Below are 22,261 nucleotides of genomic sequence, written 5' to 3'. Positions count from 1 at the left end.
TGAATGCTAAACTAATTTTTTTTTTCCCCATGTCAGGTCTCAAACATACTTAACAGTAGGTCTAATGCTGCTGCCTAAGCCCACCCGCCCCAAATAACTTTCAGGTGCAAGATGTCCGCACTGCATTTAAGGTAAAGTAACAGTGTCTTACCACAGTAGGCAAATTTGAGGGAGAGGACACAGCTCTCGTGCAGATGCAGCTGGTACTTGTCAGGCTTGGTATGATGAAGCACCTCCACATTACTACTCTCCATTCCCACAGCCAGCCACTCGCCCGTCGGACAGTAGCCCAAAGAGAAGATCTGCATCAGATAGATCATTTAGCATAGATAGACCATTAGCCCTAATCTTTAAAGCAAGTCAAGAAAATACATTTTAAAACATTGTGGCATGATGCTAGGGTGTATGGGTGTATATCACCTTTATATTATTTTATTCAATTAGCACACAACATGAATCAGTTCTTCAAGGGTTCAAACCTACAACGATTGAGTACTTGCCTAGTTATTCCTCTCCATTTATTACATAAAATAACTTGGGCAACATTTGACATTACATGTGCTCATGTATCACAGGGAAACTTAGTCACGTGAGTGTGTGAGAATTTTACCTGTGAAGTGAAGTCATGCTGCTGGAGCTGTCGTCCCTCTCTCAGGTCCCAGGATCGTACTGTGTTGTCCAGTCCACCTGTCCATAGTTTGGTGCCATCATGAGAGATGTCTATACAACTTGCCCCATCTGTGTGGCCCTGGAACTGCCTACATGGACATATACGCATTGTCTTTAAATGCATCAGTACAGTGTACCCATCTTTATCCACAAAGAGACACCATTCAATGTGGCCACCTCAGGAGTCCTTCCTACCTGACAAGGGTTTGGTTATGAAGGTCCCACACAGCAATATTTCCATCACTGCAGCAGGAGAAGCAGACCTTAGCGTCAGGGCTGATCGCCAGCGCATAGCAGGCTGGGGCAGAAGAGGTGAGCTCGGCTTTGATACGGGGAGTCTGAGAGGCTAAATCCCATATGGTCAGAGTGCTGGCTTCTCCTCCAACAATAAGAGTACGGCCATCCGGAAGCAGCTTACAGGAACGGATGTAGTTATCCCTGTTCTGAAGAGAGAGAGAAGAGGGCCACTCATGTTGAGAGACAGACATTTTTGAAATGCTGCCTTAAAATAAATATTTTTTTTTTTTAAAATAGTATAAAATTAAATTTCTTCTTTTGTATTTCACAAGAATGTGTATAAATATCACTCTCTAGCCCCTTAATAATCAGGCTGAAGAGGTAAACCAAAACCAATCAAAATGGCAGAGCTAAAAGGCAGTCGTTCAGCTCCCTGTTATTTGCTCTGACTCTCTAAATCTTGTCTAACCTGTGTTTATGAAGGTTAATAGAGGAGAAGAGGCAGGCGATAAGAGGGCCCAGAATGGTAAGTGGGTAGGGAAAAGCTTTTAAGGGTTTTTAGTTGCAGCACCAGGATGAAGCACATTTTCCAATTAGCAGGAGAATTCTAGATCTGTTCCTGAGGGAGATCAATAACTCCAGGCTTTCAGACAAATTAAATCACTTTATAATGGCCAAACAGCTCATCAAATACACAGCTTTCTGCACTATGGAGCAAGCGCAGGGAGATGCGCACACACACAAAAAGTTACTCTGACTGAGGGGGAGAATGGAGAACCATCATGGTATTTCCTTTAAAATAACTACACGAAGCCTTTAGATTTGGTTCTTTATTTGGCAGGGGGATTAAAAGGGAGGATAATGATTAAAATAGTAATGTTTGAAAAAAATTAAACAGTGGATTTGTACTTCAAAAAGGTTAATTCAGAAAATAAGCCTGGTAATTTGTTTGGACTGATTAGACATCAATTCTTACCAGGCAGTCGAGTTGCGAAACAGGGCTCTTGCTGCCAGGCTGACTGATGTCCCAGATCTTCACGCAGCCCTTGCCACCAGTGTAGACGTGCCGCGTGGGATTGCTGATAGTTACGGCACACACCACCTCACCATGGCTGAGTGTGTTGATCTGGCGGGCATGACGGGGAATTCCTGGTCCAATAAGAGCGTCTGGAGGAAAGGGTACTGGTTGCATCTGGCCATCTGCACTAACATGGAAGGAGTAGGCCCTATTTACCAGGACATGAAAGAATGAGATAAAAGAATAAGAATGATCAAAAATTAATAAGAAATTCTCTTACAGTAATGCTCAAGATTTTGTACGATTTTTAATGTTTTCAAAAGCCTGTTAAACTCTGCCAGGCTGCATTCATTTGATTAAAAATACAGTAAAACATTAATATTAGGGCTGTGCAAAGATTCATTGTGATTAATTGCATCCAAAATAAAAGTTTGTGTTTACATAATATATTTGTGTGCTTTGTATAATTATTTTGTATATATATAAATACATATGCATGCATGTATATATTTAAGAATTATTTGCACATACTGCATGTATATATATATATAAATTAATGCTGTCAAACGATTAAAATATTTAAATCGCAATTAATCGCATTAATGTCAAATTTAACTCGCGATTAATCGCACATTTTAATCTGTTCTATATCTTTTTATCCCATTATTTTTTCTCAATTTAATGCTCTTATCAGGAAAAGTGGATCCGCGTGCTTTGTGCAATTGTATTTTATTGAAAACAACGTTGGCATATACAGTGTTAAATTTCACAATAACATTCTCATTTGGAGCAAATAATCTCTCACACAATGTAACACTGTCCATCAATAAAAGAGTTCGCATAAGGTGGTATTTCAGACTGACGTGTTGCAATGATAATAGCTCGGTTCACAACGACAAAACACAGATAACTTTGGTTGTCAGTGGAATTTGACAAATTTTAAAAGTAAAATTTCCATTAAGAATCTTATTGAATTCTACATCCGAAATGGATATAGAATCTTACATCCATTTCGCCGTCTCGCGCTCGTCATCCACCTAACGTAACGTTAACCAACTATTTGTCCGTCTCGCAAGCCTAAACAAGTGTGTGAGGCGGCATGCCTGTTGTTTTGTTTCCAGTCTAGCTAAATCCGCACACACAAATATATTATGTAAACAAACTTTTATTTTGTATGCGATTAATCGCAATTGATCTTTGTACAGCCCTAAATACTACTGTGAAATATTATAATAATGTAACTCATTTCTGACAGATATATTAAAACATAAGTTGTTTTTTTTTACATTCTAATATGCAGATCTGGAGTTCAAAGAACATTACTTGGTAATGTTAAAAATAGTTAATAATCTTGTGGAAACTGATACTTTATTCAGAATTATTTGATGAATACAAAATTCAAAGAGAACAGCTTTTATTCTAAATTTAAATCTTTCCTTACAATATAAAATGTCACAAGCAATAAGTCAGTAAGTTTTTTTTTTTTATAAACTAATATATTTATTCAGCAAGGATGCATTAAATGCTCGCTGAATAAATGTACTAGTTTCTTAAAAAAAACACAACAAAACAAAAAAACAACAACTTACTGACTTCAAACTTTCTAACAGTAGTTTGTTATACATAGTTATAGACGGCTCAATAACAGCACTTACGGTTTCCCTCCAGGTATAGAGGTCAGACTTGCTGGCAGACCGGGAGCACGCATGTGTGGATGAGGATCAAAGCCCATCTGCAACACAGACATCTTAGCATAAAAAAAAATAAAAATGTAAAAAATACATAAGCCACAAGCCAAACTGAAACTGATTTGACAGTCTAATTTCTCCTGCATCAGCTCTTTTGTAATACATTTTTAATATTCTAGTTGAGCACTTTGTTTCTTTACTTTTGCGCTTTATCTCTCCCCTCAAGCCTTTTTTAGAGACCCCCAGAAACTGTTTTACTTCCCATGCAATCAGCACAAATATAGAGATGCAGAACAAATCATTACTCATTACAAACACAAAAGGCAATATTTACCCAAAATGCTATCCTAACAGGGTATGCAAGCTAAGTTAGACTCTAGATCCTGGGGACCCACCTACCAGAATGTTTTAGATGTCTCACTAATTAAAACACCTGATTCAACATATCAGCTTCCTAGTGTTGATTAGAGAGACATCAAACGTGGTTTTCAAACTTTTTCAAGAGGAACCCTTATTTTTTTTAACCGACCCATAGGCTTGAGCGCAGAAAAAAAAAAAAAAAATCAGCTTAGCACTTTTTTTAATCACTTTTGATGATGCACATGCACTTGAAAAATTACACACAGTTTAAAAGCAAACATATTTATAATTCAAATGAAAATAAAGTTAGTGTTAATTACAATTTTAAGGAAAACAAATATATTAATCTGAAATGTGTATGTAGGAACGACGAGTGTTTGTGTGTTGCTGCTGATGGAGTGAACCTGTGTGCGTTACGGATGGAGCGAATGAGTATGTGTTTTGTGTATATATAAATATATTAATGAGAAGGGTGGGCCTGCTTATTCAGCATAACCATAAATGCTTTTTGACTTTGGTTTGCTTATGTTCAGCATAAAATAAATCCATTACGGGCTACTAATGTCACGTTACAGAATATTTTCATTATCTCATGGGGAAAACAAAATAAAATGGCTGCATTTCAACAACACTGTTTTGGTTTTTGTGTTGCCTAGGGCTACGAGTAGGTCAGTCAGCCGGTCAGGTGACATGTGGATTATTTATTTTGTATTTATTTGATTTTTTTTTTTTAGTGTACTTAATGTAATCAAAGCTATTACATTTTAACAAAATACTTTTTTTCTTTTTTTTTTTTAATCACCGGTGACCCATTTTTTAATGCTCGCGACCCACCCGAGGGTCTGACCCAGGGTTTGAAAACCGTTTGAAAACCTCTGTCCTAGATTATCAGAACAACAGGAGTTGGAGAAAATAAAAACTACAACCATTTAGAAAGGTTTATGTAGTCAAAAAATAATGACATGGGAGTCTAACCATTGGTGAGCGTCCATAGGCCGCAGCGGCTGCAGCGCTCATCTGAGGCGAGATGTGAAGGCCAGGGTAAACACCTGGACTGGTCAATGAGCCGTTCATCTCTGGATGGTGTCCCATCATGGCAAACGGAGCCCCATACGGAGCCGCAATCGATAATGGCGTGCGTAGGGCAGGTGCTGATGGGAATATATGGACAGAAGAAAAGCCAAAGTTGAAAAGCAATAAATAAACACTCACACTTACAAGTTTGGCTGGTTAGAATAGATTAGCTCTATTGGCTCAAAAAGTTGTCCCATGATTAAAAATAGTCACAATCTTTAGGTTTAGAAAAATGGGAATGCTTGATGTACAGATAGCATTATAATCTGCACATTTACTACTTACCCAGCGCTTCCATACCAGGTGGTTTTCCGGGTATGGGCCTGAGACCAGGGGTGTTGCTGGTTCCTGGGGTGGGAGCGTCACTGCGTGGGGTGGGGGTGTTGGACTTTAAACCTGGGGTGGAGGACTTGTCGTTCTGGAAGATGAAGGAACAGAGATGGAATTAACGAAGCTAAAGCTACATAGCACAAATTCTCAAATCCAGTGCGCTCTCTCGCACTAATCCAGTCAAACACTGACAGCTCATTATTGCTGAGGAGGATAAAGCTAAACTTCAGACCGAACCCTTCCCCAAGACCTCATCCTCTCACTCATCTTTAATCACTCGCTCTGCTCTCTTTTCTCCTCTTCCCCTCTGAGGCTAGCTAAGCGCATTGAGATATTAGCCAAGGCTAGCAGCTAAGCCGCTGTTTGTCTGACAGAAGCTGATGTATTCATGTTACGCTTCAAACTGACATTTATGCTGCAGCTATAAAACTGCTGAGAGGAAGAGGGCTTGCAAATGTGCAGAGACTTGACAGCACAAACACCCATCCTCGAGTCCCTAACGCTTACATGTGGGTGGTCCTTCACTTTAGAAGAGGGGGTGCTCCCAGAGGAGGCCACAGAAGCTGGGCTGTTGGGGGCATCTTTCTTCAGTGCTCTGGCCTTATCAAGTCCATTCTCAGGAGGAGAGTGAGATGGGCTGACCCTTGGAGTGGCTGGATCCTACAGAGGGAAAGAGAAAAGTCAGTCACATTCAAAAGAGATGATGTTCTCCAAACAAAAAAGGAAAAGACTGTAAGCTTTTACCTCGTTAGACACATCCACGACTAGATCATCACTTTTGTCGCCATCACTGTCCTGTAGTGTATTTAAGACATTTAAGACAGTTATGAATTTTATACGGTTCAATAATACATTTACAGCAAATAATACAAAAATAAATAAAATGCATACTACAGTTTAAAAGTTTGGAGTCGGTGAGATATTTTATGATTTTTAAGTTTATTATGCTCATCAAGTCTTCATTTATTTGACCAAAATACAGTAAAAACTCAAATTCTGAAATATTATAAATAAAATTAAAATATCCATTTTAAGACAATATACGGTAGGCATTTCACTGGTCAATTTTGAGATTTTGGGATATTTGTCTTTCAGACTTGTGGTGAAAAAAAGTCCGAAATACACATTTAGGTCTTTATTTTACTACACTTTGACTGTTTGTGTGTGTAGATTTCTTAAATTCATCAAAAGTTGGCGATCTAAATCATCCTGCTGCTCCGCGATCGCTGTCTACACCCTATCATCACATTCACCGTTAGAAAGCTTTCTCTCCTGTACAATACTGTCGGATCCAAATATGGTCATTTACTTTTTATCAGCAACCAATCGTGAAAGTAAAAGGGGGGATTGAACTCTAAATGCACTTTAAATCTCATTGGCTGATGCAAAATCTTTAAAGCCCATTTTCTCAAACTGACTTTTCTCTCATACACCAAGTCTGAAATCTCCACTTCAGTAGCACCACACCAAACCTTGTGTTGTCCAAGTTATATTATGAAGACATTTGCAGAGGGATGTGTAAATATATTATTTATAGCCTGATTTATAGCCTGACTTTATTCCAAAAGAACATGGCGAAAATCAGTTTTAAGGCTATTGACAGTATATTCTGATTTACAGGATAACAAAAGTAGATATTCATAAATCCCTATGTAATATTTTTTCTATCTAATATGTTAACACAATGAAAAATGTTTTTTTTTTTTAAACATATGCAAATTAGTACAAATTCAATTAGATAATGCCTAATTTGCATATTTAAATATTAAATTGCAGAAAACTTGTAATCATTTTTTTCTCACCTTAATATAGGTAATCAACTGGGAAAGTTTCATGGTGATATCTGCTAGTTATTACTCCAATCTTCAGTTCAGAAATTGTTCTAATATGCTAATTGGTGCTCACGAAACATGAATTAATATTGACAATGTTGGAAACAGTTGTGCTGCTTCATATTGTTGTGGAAATTGTGATGCATTTTTTCTGGACTTTTTGATTGACAGAAAGTTCAAAAGAACAGCATTTACTTGAAACAAAAAAATCTTTTGTAACAATGTAAATGTCTTTACGGTCCCTTTTGATCAATTGAATACAATTGATTGAAGTGATACCTTGCTGAAGTGTTAATTTCTTTAATAAAAGATTAAAAAAAAATCTTACTGACTACAAACTTTTGAACAGTATTATATGTTTTTGCCAGAAAATTAATTAGGGATCCACAATGTATTAGTATCATTGTAAGACAATTTATTGTAGATTACATTTGCAATCAGGTAAATGAATTGATACAGATTACATTCAGCAGTGTTAAATTACTGTTTTAAAAAGGAATGTATACTGTACGACTGGGGTTGTAAAAGACAAACACTTACATATCGGCTCATGTTGTCCTTCTCCTCCACTCTGCGTTTCTTTGAGTCCAAACTGTATTCAGACGAGCCTCTGTGTTTCTCACTGGCTCTCAGACTGTCTGATGGTGATACTGAATTATTCTATTGAGATAGAAAGAAACAAAATTTGATCAGAAATTTGTTCAGAAGAAGCACAAATAAAGAGCTTTTCCCTGTACACTTGTTGACAAAACAAACTCTTAAATGTCCCCTTGAAATAGCATTACATATTTAAAGAATATTTACATTTCCCACTAGCACATAATCAACATTTCCAGATCCTCCCTTAAAGGTGTCATCTAGAAAAACTCAAATTGAGATATATACAGTAGTCAAAATATGAAGTGAAATCATATATGAATTTTTAACCATAACCATTCTTGTTTTCAGACAACTTTGATCAACTTTTTTTGATCCACATCAAATGTTGACTACTTTATATACAAACACTCCAAGTAAAGAACTTCTTTCTCAGTATAATGTAACAGGCACTTTAGGTTCAGCTCATTAGCTGTAGACAGTCAGCTATGCTGAGAATGGCCCAGGCTCTCAGCAGCACAAATACAAATATCAGAGGCGTCATGGGGCCACTGGTGGCTTTGAGCGAGCAATGTGTGTAAATTCCTCCCTCGTACAAGGTAAACACGGAAAAGCGAGGGGGTTAAGCCCCAGGCCCTGTTAGATCACCCCGTACTCCCTGGCAATGAGGAAGGGAGAGAGCGTGGGGCCTGCCAAGCAAGCCCAGGCCCCATGAAGCGAAGCAGGCGGGACAGCTGAGCAAACTATCCCTGAAGAGTGAAGCCTCTAAACCAGCCTGACCACACCACACTTCAAACATTCTGGGCTAACCCCGCAGCCCTGGGCAACCTGCACCGAGCATTACACAACGCGAATGCGCCAAACTGGACAGCAGGGTCAAGCGAAAACTGATCCCTGCAGCACGGAAATGGGGAGAGAGAAAATAACACGGTGAAATGAACACACTAAACCAGAATAAACGGACCCTCAACCTGAGAGTTAACAAGCCAGACGACAGCTTGTTTTCCTAGCCTCCCGCACATGCCCATCCCAACTAAAACACAGCAAACAGCCACCCTTTCACCACAACTAGTGGGCCTTAAATGAGGCCGAAGCAGAGAGAGCGAGTCCATGCGTGGCCCTCTGCCAAGACCACTCACTATCTTTATTGTAGGGTTGCACGAAAACACAATACGGCTTAGTGTGATTATCAGACTGCAAATGCTGCCATTTAATTAAATACATGCCCTGTGTGTTTCAGAGTGAAGCATGGCACATGACCTGGTGTCAGAGCAGCTTGGTTCGCGGTGAATGCTGCTCCTTACGAAAACATTCTCTGTATAAGCTTTGAGTTTCTGCATTTCAAAACACAACACGTCAACCATCTACTTAAACTTGTGAAGGACTACTAAATCGGCCAATAAAAAAGAATTTAGGGGTCCCTTCAGTTTACCACTAAACAACTTAATTGTATAATATTTAAAAATTAAGAAATAGACAGCCATAAATTTAAGTTAATAATTCTGTAAAACAGAATTATTTTTTATCATTTTCTTCTTAAAAACACGTATTTTACAGTGAAATTTTACAATAGTAATTTATCTTGTTTAACATTTTTAAATGGTAACAACAAACTAATAATATTCACAATATTAATAATAAATAATTATTGTTATTATAGTCACATTGATATATAAATCCCAGTTTTTGAACAAATTGTGAAGCTCACCAAATAAGCACAGCAAATCTGCCTAAATAAGAGTGTTCTTAAAATGAGAAAGTGTGTGCAGATACAGTACAGTAGGAGAAAGTGGAAGCAGAAAGGAAAGGAAAAAGGGAGAGAGCATCTGGAGTTTCATTGCCCAGAATGCACTGAGAATGGCAGCGGCTGACTGGCACTCCCGATGTGAGCACAGCTGGGCAGACGGGCACCATCTCTGGGCCAGAGAGTACGGCCCTGCCAGGGCATGATCTCGGTGCCAAGCCCACACTCTCAGTCTGACTGACAAACCTCTATTCATGCAGAGAGCGAAGGGGAGATAGATGAAAAGGAGGATGTGGCTGGGCCAAAGGAAGTGATCTCGAAGGCAGAAGGAACTCCATGCTCTCCTGGAGATGACACAAAGGAATCCCAGGAGCTTAAATCCCACTCACAAACACTCTACAACAATCTCAGTGTTGCTTTTGTCAGCATTAAGCAGCCAATTTCTCTCCCCCCACCCCCTTCTTCTGCTAATCCAAAAGTAATAAATAGACCTAGACTGCTCTCTCAGGCTGACAGGGAGAAAGCGAGCAACTGAGCGTGTATGTGTGCATCTCAGCTGCGGGTTTAATAGGCTGACCTTTTAAGACAGGCTTAACGTGACTCAATAAGCAAAGTCAGAGCGGTGCTATCAGATGACCCGTGACAACAGGAAGTCCTGGCGGGCAGAGAGCAGGATGGCCACTGCTGCACGAAGCGCTAATCAGCAGCAGAGTCTGATTTTTGCAGGCATGACTGCACTCATTCACACTGCTGCCCATTCACACACACACACGCACACTTGCCCCTTTTCTGCATCTCTAGTTTAAGAGGTGAAATGGGGCAATCCAGCATTTGGGAGATAGAGAGAATTTAAGTGGTTACATGAAAACCTCAAATAAACAGCAAGTGGTATGCACAGAGGGAGAGAACCAGAGCTGTGGAGGCAAAGAGCCAAAGGAACGAATGAAAGAGCAGTTAACAAAACTGTAGAAAAGAGGCACAAGAAGAAACAAAGGAGGAGGTTATGAGATATGGTTGAATGAGTAAGGTTTATCTGAGCCAAGAGCTGCAGACAGCAAGAGTGGGTGAGGACAAATCCTTTAAGATAAGAGAGTCAAAGTCTTTTTTAATTGTGATGAAATTATAGCGCTGCTAATCTCTGGTCTGTGCTTTTGCGCATTTTTTACCTGGATTAAAAGCAGGATTATACAGCAGGCTCCCCTCTCGGTCTCTCTCGCTCTCTTTTTTTTTTTTTTCAAAGCTTAGTGTATCCTAAAGCTGCCTGCTTGGCTCTCTACACGCTGTTAACAAACCACTGACTCCCTTCTTTATCAAACGTCATGACTTACAGTAAAAATAGTTCAATGAATAAAACAAATTTTGCCATGACATACTTCCTCCTTATTCCAAACCACATTATTTATTTTCTTTAGGTTTGGTGATAATTTAAAAAGTTTCACATATTAAGTAATCAATCACGTTTTTGTAAAGAGTCATCTGAATGGTATGAAGACTGTTCTCATAATAGTTTTCTGTAAAAAGCATTTTAATTTTGTATTGTGCAGGTGTTTCACTAAACTTCAAAGAGAATCCTTGCCATCTATGTAGATATGCTAGCAGCATAGTGTTGTTTGGTGTTGCGAAGAATGGAAAATAGTCTCATTCGCATTAAAATTAGCACGTATTATCATGCTTGAACAGCAGAGACAGCAGGAAATCTGACATCTAGCACAGTCAGAATAAAGTCACATGTAACCATGTCCTTTGGAATACATTTGTCAAATCAGGTGAAAATCTCATTTGGATTGAAAGGGGTGGTTTAAACTTTTTCTAATCCAATCAAGAGGACATGTAAACAGTTGATCGGATTGAAAACCGAAACTGAAAAGGACTGTGGATGTGCAATTATGCAGAAATGGCGAAGAACGAGCGGTTGTTGTTAAATGAACAAAGTGACAAAATCTTATCATTCTTAAGTTTTCCTTCCACTCAGCATCTGTGAAGTGGAGCACGACAATGTCCTATCAGTCCTTGTTTCAGACTTTCATCCAAAGAGGCCTTGTTTTGGGAGCAGGAACAGGTGTTTTTACTGCTTGATTAATATAAGCAGCATGGCACAACGGTTGATGTGCTCACCGTCTTCTAATTAGAACCCGAAATGGATGCATATCAAGTCTGCTCTTTAAAACAAAGAAAGCAATGTAGGAGAATAATGCGCAAACAGCAGGAAACTCTGTATACTTGTGTAGTGTACGCATGTTTAAAAAAAAAATCCAATTTGAAGCTTGTGGCAAACGCCCAGATCACTTTACTTTGCATTTAAGTAAACACTACGTTCGGATTCATCAATCGGAATGAATTTATTCCAATTGAGTAAACATAGCTACCGTAATTTACATCAAACTCAAAGATGATTACGCTGATCCGCTTCGACAGATGGCAGTGCAGTGTCTAACGCCATTGTGGCATCGGTACTTAACGGACATGAACAGCAACGTAAACGCTAGCAAAAAGCAACTGAATGCACATTTAAAAAGGACACAAAAGTACCACTAAAATTAAATGATTCATTTGTAAAGCCTTCTGCACTTTTGTTTGAGGAACAAATTACAATTGAAAAAAAATAAAGGCACAGAAATTGACAAAACTCACCGTGCTAGACTCTCGCTCTTTATCCAAGGCAGAACGATGAAGGAGATAAAAGAAACAGAAAGAAAAACATCAAGTCAGCATTTACATTTATTTTCTTACCAAAGCTCGAGCGTACTGCTTCAGGACATTTGTTGTGTTTTTCGCTTGAGTGCATGCACGAGTTACCTCTGTGCTCCAGGTCATGGTGGTTCTTCTCATCTTTGACTGGCAGGTGTGCCTGGCTTCCCAGAGCCCCCAGCGCCAGCAGACCTGATCCTGAGCCTGTGACTGGAGGGATGCCTGGGGGCTGCAGCCCCGAGGGGTGAGGGGGCAGCTGGACCGGGGGTCCGTGGGCAGCATGGGAAAGGTGCTGAGCCTGGAGCTGCTGCTGCTGTCAACACACACATTTACATCAAGTGGGTCGGAGTGAAAGGGCTTGTGGACAGCAAGCACTGAATAAAGGTGACTGGTTAAGCCCTTCTCTCACAGGAAGCACAGGGAGGAATATTGGCACCCTAACACCTCCATTAGTGGCTGGATCAAAGCAGGACACTCTTCACAAGGACATGTCCTCTTTGAGCTCAGCAGGAACAGCTCAATCCAACACATACTACTGATTTCTAAACGTACACACTGCCTTTGAAAAAAAAAAACACACTACTTGACATGCATCTTTTTGCAGCAAACCAGGATATGCACTAAACTGTTAATAAATACATGAGATTCAAACAGGTTTGATTTATACACCCTCCCATCTTACACGAGGCAAAACGCAAAACAGAGAGTGCATGATTTCCAGATATTTGTTCACTGAATCAATGTACACATACATTAATCCACACACACACAAAGTCAAGTGAGTTCAGTGAAATGTTGGTAAACACTGCAGTCACCTCACAACCCATAATATATCTGCGAGTTTACACACAGACCCATGGTTGTCATCACATAGGCTATGCCACTCATCCATGCCTCCTTAACAACAGCCAATGATATGCCATTCTCTGTTTGTGTTACTTTAATAGTAAGTAACACGTGGTGTCAAAGCAGTGGCTGTTTACAGCTGAGAGAGGAAGATGCGATTAAGCAACAGAACAGAATTTGAGAATCATTGTGTGATTTTAATACCATCCGAATCAAACACAGCATGTTGTTCCTTGCTTAATGTCTGAAATAAAACTGTCTTCATCTGATAATACAAAAAGCTACATATCTCATTGCTCTGCTGTCAATCTTCATTCATCTTAATTCCCTTAACTGTACAGTGTTATTATATCATTTTTAACCAATATAATTTTGCTTTATTAATGGTTCTGTGACACATACATGCATTGCACATGAGCTTCCCACATCTACAAAAAACAGACACACCCACATAATAACTGCAAAAAAAAAAAGTTCAAATCAGTTCTAATAACTAATAATAACTGTAAATCAAACTAATTTTGTCCATATAGTGTTAACAAAAATACTGACATTTATTGTCAGATAAAAAGCTGAAATACACTACAGTTTAAAAGCTTCAAACTCAGACTTTTTGTAGGAAAATATTATTTTTGCTCAGAAATAATGCATTAAACTGATCAAAATTGACAGAAAGGGCCTTTATAATGTTACAAAAATATATATTTCAAAAAATAAATACTGTTAATTTTCAAATGCGATAAGAAATCGTATTAGAAATCACGTGAGTGACACTGACACAGCTTTGCCATCACATTTTAAAAAAACAGAGCAATTCCAAGAGGATCCTCACATCATCGGTGCTCGGGGCCTAAATATATTTTTAAATAATAATGAGGTTTCAAAATATTATCATTTCTACTCGTTTTTAGCTCAAACAATTTTGATCAGCCTTTGTAAAAGGAAGTCTTTTGCTTACAACAACTTTTTTTTTTACTTTTGAACAGTAGTGTACATACATATTAGACATTTAATAGTAATTTCAGTTATGCAGAATTGAAGCTCTAAATACAAAAATGTTCTCATGCAAAATGTAATGGATTTAGTTCCCTATTAAGCAAACAAAACATGTATCAAATACATTTTATTGATGTTTCAGCAGTCCTGCATTCTCAATGTAAACAGCACTCATAAATATATAATATATATTTATAAAACTGTGAGCAAGCACTACTATTCTCGCAGTAAAAAGCCACTGCTTTGACTAAAAGCACAATGCAGAACATAAACACACTAAATAACACACAAGCGTTAGGATCTAAAGAAGGTTGGGGTCTCAGCTTCTTTAGCACTGACCATCAGAGCAGGGTAGACAGCATGAGGCTGCTGCTGATGAGAGAAAAGAGATGAGCAAGTCATTACACGCTCACCCATGAATAACATCACTACTTCATAAATCTACCCAGGCACACCATGCTGACCAATACTATTTTAGGAATAAAGGGTGCTTTTGTTTAAAAGTGTTTTTCTAACCTCAACATATAGCTGAACACCCAGGGCCTTAACCTTCCTAGAAAAACACCCTGGTTTCCATTAGTAATCCGCTACTATTTTAAAAGTGGCAAATAACTGGCTAAACATTCGTCATGATTGTTAAGACATGTTTTGAGACAGACTGAGGCCATTTATGCTGCTAGTGTGAAATCTGACATGCAAATGAACAGAAACAGTATGCAAAGTGAATTTGGTGTTCTGTATCAAAACCAGCAAACCAGCAGCAAACCTCAGAGTCAGCCACTAAGGTTTTACATGAAAAGCATTAACATTCACATTGACTTGAGATGGAACATCCAGTTTGGCTTTCTCACACCTGTGCTAATATCAATTTCAAGAGGTGATTAGGTTAACAAATTCCAATTTCTTTGATGTATATTGCATTTATAAATTGCATTCACAATTTTTAAGCTCCAGGCTTGCTTTGCCTGTCTGCAAGACTGCATAATTTGGTCAAATATTTTGAGATTATATATCAATATGACTAAAATAATAATAGTTTTGAAATGTATTATTACAACTAATTGAAATTAAAAACAAAACAGGAGGTTACAACAGTGTATTAGTCCTGAACTTAAAGCCACTGAACAAAAAGAACAGTGCCATGCCTCACTGTGAAAAAACAGTGTCCATTTAATTATAATTGCAGTCCATACATTTTTTGATAATCGCACTAAGACATTTTTCGTTTCCAACTCTATTTTGAATAATCGTGCAGCTCTAACGCATGTAACATGCAAGTGTATGTGTGTGCACGTGTTATTCAAACCATTTCTACAGCATCAACATAAAGCAAAACCACATACATGTACGGCACCTACCACTTTAACAGGTCAGTCGGGCGTCTCTATCCTCTTGCTAACCCACTTATTTGCCTCTGCCCCTCCCTGTGGATATTATTCCCTCTCACAATGTCTCTCTCCTTTCACAATCTTCCTTATCCTCTTTCTCTCCGTGCCAAACACTGCTGGCTCCTGATTAACAGTGAATCTTTAATGACCCCCCCCCCCCTCTCCTCTCCTCTCCTCTCCTCTCCTCTCCTCTCTTCACCAGGGCTCACAGATTGATCTCCTGCCATCTTCACTAGCCAACAAATAAAAGCTTGTTTTTTCCCCCCCAAGCCTATGAGGATGTGTGTTAATTCCTGCAACAGTGTGGCAAGTGTCTGCCTGACTACATCTATTTATCCACTATCATGATGACCATGTGACTGCTAAGTGTGTGTATGTGTGAGCAGAAGCAACAAGCCCAGCCCCCACGCCTCCCCCACCTCTTGCCAAGCTGCTCTGCTGAATGGCTAGCTGTTAAATGATGGAGCCCCATCGACAATAGCATTCAGGCAGATTCAAGGAAGCAATTACCTTGAAAACAGGGGTCAGAGTCTTGGCTCATTTGCCTTAATTGAATTCCAATATCTGGCTTTGGCTGTCCTGACCCAGCTCTGGACCTCCTACCCACTAGTCCAGCCAAGGCTAATCAAAGCTGAGTAACCACACTCACCACAGGAGACACGCCAAGAACTTTTACATGCACATTCAAGGTTCGATTGAACTAAAACAATAATTTGTCTTTTTAAATTAGATGAAAACGCTTTAAGGCCTGCTCACACTCGGATGACATTTATCCAGCTTATTTTTCAATGCGGAATTAAGATATTTCCTGTGAATGTGCGAGACTTGATTCATCAGCCACTCACTATAGGAAAATACTAGAAGAATAAAGTGCAGTAAACAGTAAACTTTTCGCTACAAAACACCAATGTGTTTAATTAAATAATATATTAAAACAATATGATACACCAGTTTGAAATATCAAGCAGCATAATGGATTGTTTTTGTACAGCTGATATAACGATGTAAATGAAATGACGTAAATTACAAGCAACAAAATGGCAGCATAAGCTTAAATTAAAAAATAAGGTGGGTAATGTAAACTATATAAGGTTCAAAGTGTGGTAAGTCCTTACCAGAGTTATAATGATGACACAAAGATATATTATACTGTTGGAATCCCTTTTAGATCATTTTTTCCCCAGCTGATAAACAATAAAAACATTGACAGCCAAAACAGAATCCACCGGAATTTAAAGAGGTTGAGCATTTAAATCAGATGGCGGCATAACTGTGTGCACTTTTATAATAAACAGAGCATTAGTTGGTGAGGACACTAATATTACACTAAAGTTATCTTTACAGTTTATGTTTTTGGTGTGAATCATCTTTTATTCTGACAGAAATTGTACTAGTTTGTTTTTTGAACTGAACGTGCGTGTACATCCTTGACAGTCTAGATCTGTCTACAACTACACTTGCTCTGAATGACAAAGACAACACACATCTTCAAATATTCAATTACAAATTGTGTCATGTATAGACCTTATGTAGCCCCGCCCCTTTTCAACACTGCGCTCGTTGTCTTTTGATTTCCGGTCTGTATTTTCACAGCGATCTTGCATAGATATGAATGAACTGCTCGTAAAAAAAATTCCTGGTTAACGACGTTAAGACATCTGCTTTACAATGCTCAGGATAAACATTACAATGCTCATGATAACTTTTGTTAACTCTACAAATCCACTTCACCAGCTAATTACTCCTTGACAGCGATGCCATAGAAATATACAGAGTGACCACAAAAACAGAAGTTCAAAGACAATACTCTAAAGATGACGGCGCCCACGTTTCTCTGGTGCATAAGGTCTATATTTGGACAGAAAGATGAAGACTAGCTGTTCGACTATGCAAAAACCTGCCGTAGCTTGCTTGACTGCGCATGTAAGAGAACTTCGGTTTATAGTCTACTGACCTAACAGAAATGCATAATTTTTTATATATATATATATATATATATATATATATATTTTCCATTCATAGAGTTATCTCTGGATTACAATCAAATATTGTAATTCAGGTCATTTTTGTGTTGCCCAAGTGAAAGGCTTCTCAATGCTCCTTAACACAAGCTCTTTAAAGTATTTAACATGGCTAATCACAGACAACCCTGACAGAATTAGACTTCTCCCTTTGTGTGATCAAAACAAGAGCTTAACTACACAAGCTTAAACATGTCTCTCTCCACAAGCCTCTTAAAAGATGTGACAAACAGTAGAGCTGCACGATTATGGCCACAATGATAATCACGATTATTTTGATCAATATTGAGATTACTAATAAATATCACGATTATTTGTTGATTTTAACCAAAACAAATTTTATGGTCTCATAGGCTAATAATAACTGCTTTCACATCCTTATTGTGCTATATTTCTGCTAATGTCCAAATATGTGCATCAAAATAAAACAGGTCCTCTTATTCACCTAAATTCAGTGCATCTCCTTAAAGCAAAATAAAGAAAACAATAAAGAAAATGTAGCAAAACTATTTTACATTGTGTAAATATATTTTAGGAAGCAAAATATAAACTTGCATTGTACCTGCATAATGGATGTGAATAAAACTCAAAATATACAATCAAATAACAGACTGTAACCAAATGAGAAAATTTCAAGGCAGAACTATGCACTATGAAAGTTCGATTAATGGATAAAAAGGCACAGTGTCAGTGATTTAGTTGTGAAATCTTACTGCATAAATTGAATCTTATTTAATCCCTCATATGAAAGTTTATGTGCTCGAATTATTTCTATTTATTAAACAATAGTCCAAAACAAGACATTTGTAGTAGGCTTCTGATTATTGGAGTCCATTAATCGGATTTCCATGCCTCTTATATAGTAATTATATATTACTATGTAGAATGTACCAATTTATTAACGCTCACACTCGGTATCTCTCGCGTGTTGTCGCTCATGGAGGCACGTGATCAGACAGGGGTTTACAGAGCGCTAAATTGGCTTTGCAAAAAACAAAAACACTTTGATAAAGAGCGGTCTATGAACGGAATGACGCATTTTAAATATCGCTCAATCACGCGAATTTAATCGTGGGAAGCCACAATTGTGATTAAAATCCAATTAATCGTGCAGCCCTAACAAACAGACACACAAATCGGCACATATTGATAAGACAAAAAAAATGGCATAAAAAAGGCAAACAAAATGGTGTAAACATCACATTACAATTTGAAACAAAGTAAAAAATAAGACCATGAAGGGCAGGAGCAAATCTGCAGCAAGAGACTGGTGGGACTAAGACACACCAACAATCCTGATCTCCTCCCATAACACTAGAATAAATAGCTCTAGCAATCACGGATTTGCCCTTGGACTGTTTAGGAGCAGCTGAGGTGATGCATGTTGGATTGAAGGTTTTACACTGGAGGATTACAACTGACGCATCACCTTTGACCCCACCTGTGGGAGTAGGCTAATTTAGCTGCTTCTTAGAGAGCAAATTTGATCTTTATTACCACAGACTATAAATCCAATTGTCATTTAGGAGCCAGGCATGAATGCATTAGTACACTGAGCCGCTTGTGTGCAGGTTTGTCCCTGGCCCTGGTCAAATGAAGGAGAAAGAGGGGTATACACACGGTGAGAGGCAGATTGGGAAGTCCACGTACCCCGATGATAGCATTCAACTCAGTCATTGTCACTTGCTTAGCACGTTCAACAGCCTGTGCGACCTGCTGTTGGTGCTGGAGGAAAAAGAAAGGACAAATTAACACACAAAATTAGCATGGGCTTACAGAAATAAGGGCAAACAGCTCATTTTATGAAGAAAGATGGAGAATATTTACCTCTTGTGACAAAAAAGGCATTATTTGAGCAAGAATTGCATTTAGCCGTTTGGCAATCTCAGTCTGAAAGAGAGAGAGAACAAAAGGAGACATAGAAACAGTATGTTATTGAATGTTGTCGGCTCTTCTCTAATCACTCAAATGTACTTCATTTCCAACAGCATGAACTCAAACACCCTCACGTTACTGAATGCTCTAATCAAGCCTCCGCAGATCTAAACGAGGCATGATGGGATACCTCCAGAACTCCTGATTAATGAAGTAAAAACTTCAGAAACGTCTGTTTTTGCTAATGTTGCCATGTGTCTGATTCGGCGCATAGTGAACAAGAGGCTCTTTGAGGGTTGATATGGTGTGTGTGTGGCTCACAAAGCCAAACGGTGCTCCAGCACACTGCTACTGAAACAGATCTAGCCAAATCCACAGCTTTGCCAGGCCAAGATGGGCAGAAGGCCTGCGGTGCCCATCTGGCCAAGAGATGGAGAGAGAGAAGGAGAGATAAAGGAAGGGGAGGGGGGGTTGTCTGGCCTCAACACCCCCCCACCACCCCCTCATTACCCAGACAGATTATTTCATTAAGATGCTGAAATATGCTAATGCTGATTTGGTGCTGGGAGATTAACGATGGCAATACTGAGCAATTACCATTTTTCCCCATGCTCCCACTCCAGCAGCGCAGGAGGCGAGGAACTGGAGCCCTACAGCAATATTCAAAATGACTTTTATTGATATGGAGAGACGGACAGGGTAATCAGCCAACATGCTCTGGTTCTCCTGCATTACTCACAGCTACCTGAAGTCCCCAAGAGCTATATTTCTTCATGAGCTATGCTAACGCTTCAGGTTGAAAAAGGGAGAGAAGGGAAAAAGAGAGCACGGGGGAGGGGGGAGAGGAAGTATGGGGCGGTGAACAAATTGATTATAGGTTGGAGCAGATGGCCCAGCAGGTGAGGGAGGAGAGAAATTTCTCTTTCTTTCACCGAGAACCACATTCCGTTCATTTTTTGGCAGTGTGACCTCTGTGCCTGTGGGAGGGTGCTGACCCTGGCACTCTGATGGATTCGGTCTCTTTAGAGCGGGTGAGAGTGGATGTGTTCTGACCTGTGATGAACTGTCTCTAGGGATGTGAACAAAGGATCTAAGCCCTCTCCACACCCCTTCAGAGTCATTGAGCTATTAATGCTTTTTCAGCTCAGCTTTGCTACACAAACACACACTCCTTCACAAAACAAAACGCATGCAACAACAATCTACAGTTGGCATCTAACTAAAGAAATATTACAGCATAAAAACGCTGCCTGCCCTCATACACAAGCCATACCACTGAGGTTATTTTTCCTCGCTCACTCTATCAGTTCACACACCCTCCCCTTCGCCTCCATTCCTGTATGCCACTCTCAGGTTGCCACGGCAACCAGCCCACCCCTATCTCTCCCTCAGATCATTATGTAAATTGGAGCTCTGCTTGACCATAACAGGCAGTAAAATCATATTACGCGCACAGGGGCAGGTCATTAAATTGAATTTTCGGCCTGTCGATCAGATCAACTCAGCAAATTAATGTGGGATGAAAGGGAGCAGAAGGGGGAGGGGGGAGTAACGGCTTGTCTTTCATGGGTGGGGTGAAGCGTGTGTGTGTGTGTGTGTGTGTGTGTGTGAGAGAGAGGGAGAGGGAGGCAGTATTGAGAAACACAACCCCTACATCTGAGCCAAAAAACCCTGGTGACTGTCCAAAGGAGAAGATATTCCACAGTAATTATCAGAAGAGACTTCTAGTTCTGACTTTTCCTTAAACAGCATACAAGACTTGTTAGTACACAACACACCACAGGATTCAAATACAGTAGAGCATCTGTTTAAGCAAACAGCCTCCTGTTGTGATGCCGGCTTGGATCAAGCAATGTGGATTGTGGAAGATATCTATATTCATAAAAAAAAAAAAATTAAATTTAAGCGAGACATGACGCAAGGGATACTGTCTTATGAAAATAGTGTCTATGTAGGGCTGCTCGATTATGGCAAATATCAAATCACGATTATTTTTGATCACTATTGAAATCATAATTATTTAACAATTATTGCTGGAGTCAGTATTTCAGAATACGAGTCATTTTAAATATCAGTAAATTTTCAATGATCAATAGTTTAGCAAAAACTAATACTACTAATGTAAGATAAAAAGGTCCTAAAATAATTACAAAATACAAGTAAACAGACAGCAATACATTGAAAACAAATTACAATCAAACCAAATAAATACAACAGAGCAAAAACACAAATTAAATAAGCAGTGTTCAATTCATAAAGTAATAGCCTACAACAACCATCATATTTAATAAGCAAATGTAAAAATAACAATGCATTGTCTTACTGTATACATTAAATGTAGATTAATCCTTATTAATGCAACTTAGGCAAATTTACTAACTGATCTTGACTGAATTACTTTTGGCATTTGTCATTTGATTATCATTAATTACAGAGACTGCAGATGAAATATTAGGCTACATTTACTTTAAGAGCTAATGCACAAATCCAATATATACGGTTACACGCATTATATTTCTCAACTCTGTATGTTTACTTGTATGCTGACATAACCCACTGTATGTGAATACTCTCCAAAAAGGCATTTTTTAATTTGAGTGTACTTGTTTAGGCACGTATCTGAAGCCTACTTGCTTATCCGCATGCGCACACAGGAACAGTCTCTCTTTTGTGGCTTAATGCACTTTAAATAATCGTCTAATATCAAATACGTCCCGCAGTTTAGCAATGGCAGACTACACGCTTATTTGGCTGATTTGGACGTTACATTTGGGCTTCTAGGGAGGAATGAAAGTGCACCACAGTGAAGGAAAGGAAGATGCGCTGGCACAATAACTGGTTTACCTCGATTATCTTGTTTTCATAATCATTGGAAGCCAAAATCAGAATAAAAAAAGA

The 22,261-nt window shown here is 38.8% G+C and overlaps 1 protein-coding gene across 14 annotated transcripts in view; it reads right to left on the bottom strand.

The window, feature by feature from the left end:
• The window catches only part of tle3b (TLE family member 3, transcriptional corepressor b), a 35,004-nt gene that overhangs the window by 3,674 nt on the left and 9,069 nt on the right, over nucleotides 1–22,261 (bottom strand). For 2 of the 14 annotated variants that reach the window (XM_039653530.2, XM_039653529.2), the window contains exons 6-20: nucleotides 19,316–19,378; nucleotides 19,109–19,213; nucleotides 14,419–14,451; nucleotides 12,346–12,550; nucleotides 12,181–12,197; nucleotides 7,749–7,868; nucleotides 6,121–6,171; nucleotides 5,884–6,036; nucleotides 5,332–5,464; nucleotides 4,948–5,123; nucleotides 3,580–3,671; nucleotides 1,883–2,132; nucleotides 865–1,112; nucleotides 611–758; nucleotides 152–302 (exon numbers count right to left, since the gene is read on the bottom strand). In XM_039653530.2, coding sequence (XP_039509464.2) covers nucleotides 152–302; nucleotides 611–758; nucleotides 865–1,112; nucleotides 1,883–2,132; nucleotides 3,580–3,671; nucleotides 4,948–5,123; nucleotides 5,332–5,464; nucleotides 5,884–6,036; nucleotides 6,121–6,171; nucleotides 7,749–7,868; nucleotides 12,181–12,197; nucleotides 12,346–12,550; nucleotides 14,419–14,451; nucleotides 19,109–19,213; nucleotides 19,316–19,378 — 1,945 coding nt within the window. The remainder of the gene's footprint in view (nucleotides 1–151; nucleotides 303–610; nucleotides 759–864; nucleotides 1,113–1,882; nucleotides 2,133–3,579; nucleotides 3,672–4,947; nucleotides 5,124–5,331; nucleotides 5,465–5,883; nucleotides 6,037–6,120; nucleotides 6,172–7,748; nucleotides 7,869–12,180; nucleotides 12,198–12,345; nucleotides 12,551–14,418; nucleotides 14,452–19,108; nucleotides 19,214–19,315; nucleotides 19,379–22,261) is intronic. The other 12 variants (XM_039653531.2, XM_089129533.1, XM_089129534.1 and 9 more) reach the window with 12 other exon arrangements.

This window comes from Pimephales promelas, chromosome 1 (assembly GCF_988280905.1).
Source record: "Pimephales promelas chromosome 1, fPimPro1.hap1.1, whole genome shotgun sequence".
NCBI classification, from domain to species: Eukaryota; Metazoa; Chordata; class Actinopteri; order Cypriniformes; family Leuciscidae; genus Pimephales; species Pimephales promelas.
The sequence above is the reverse complement of the archived record's forward strand: the minus strand, read 5'-3'. Positions and strand labels throughout refer to the sequence as shown.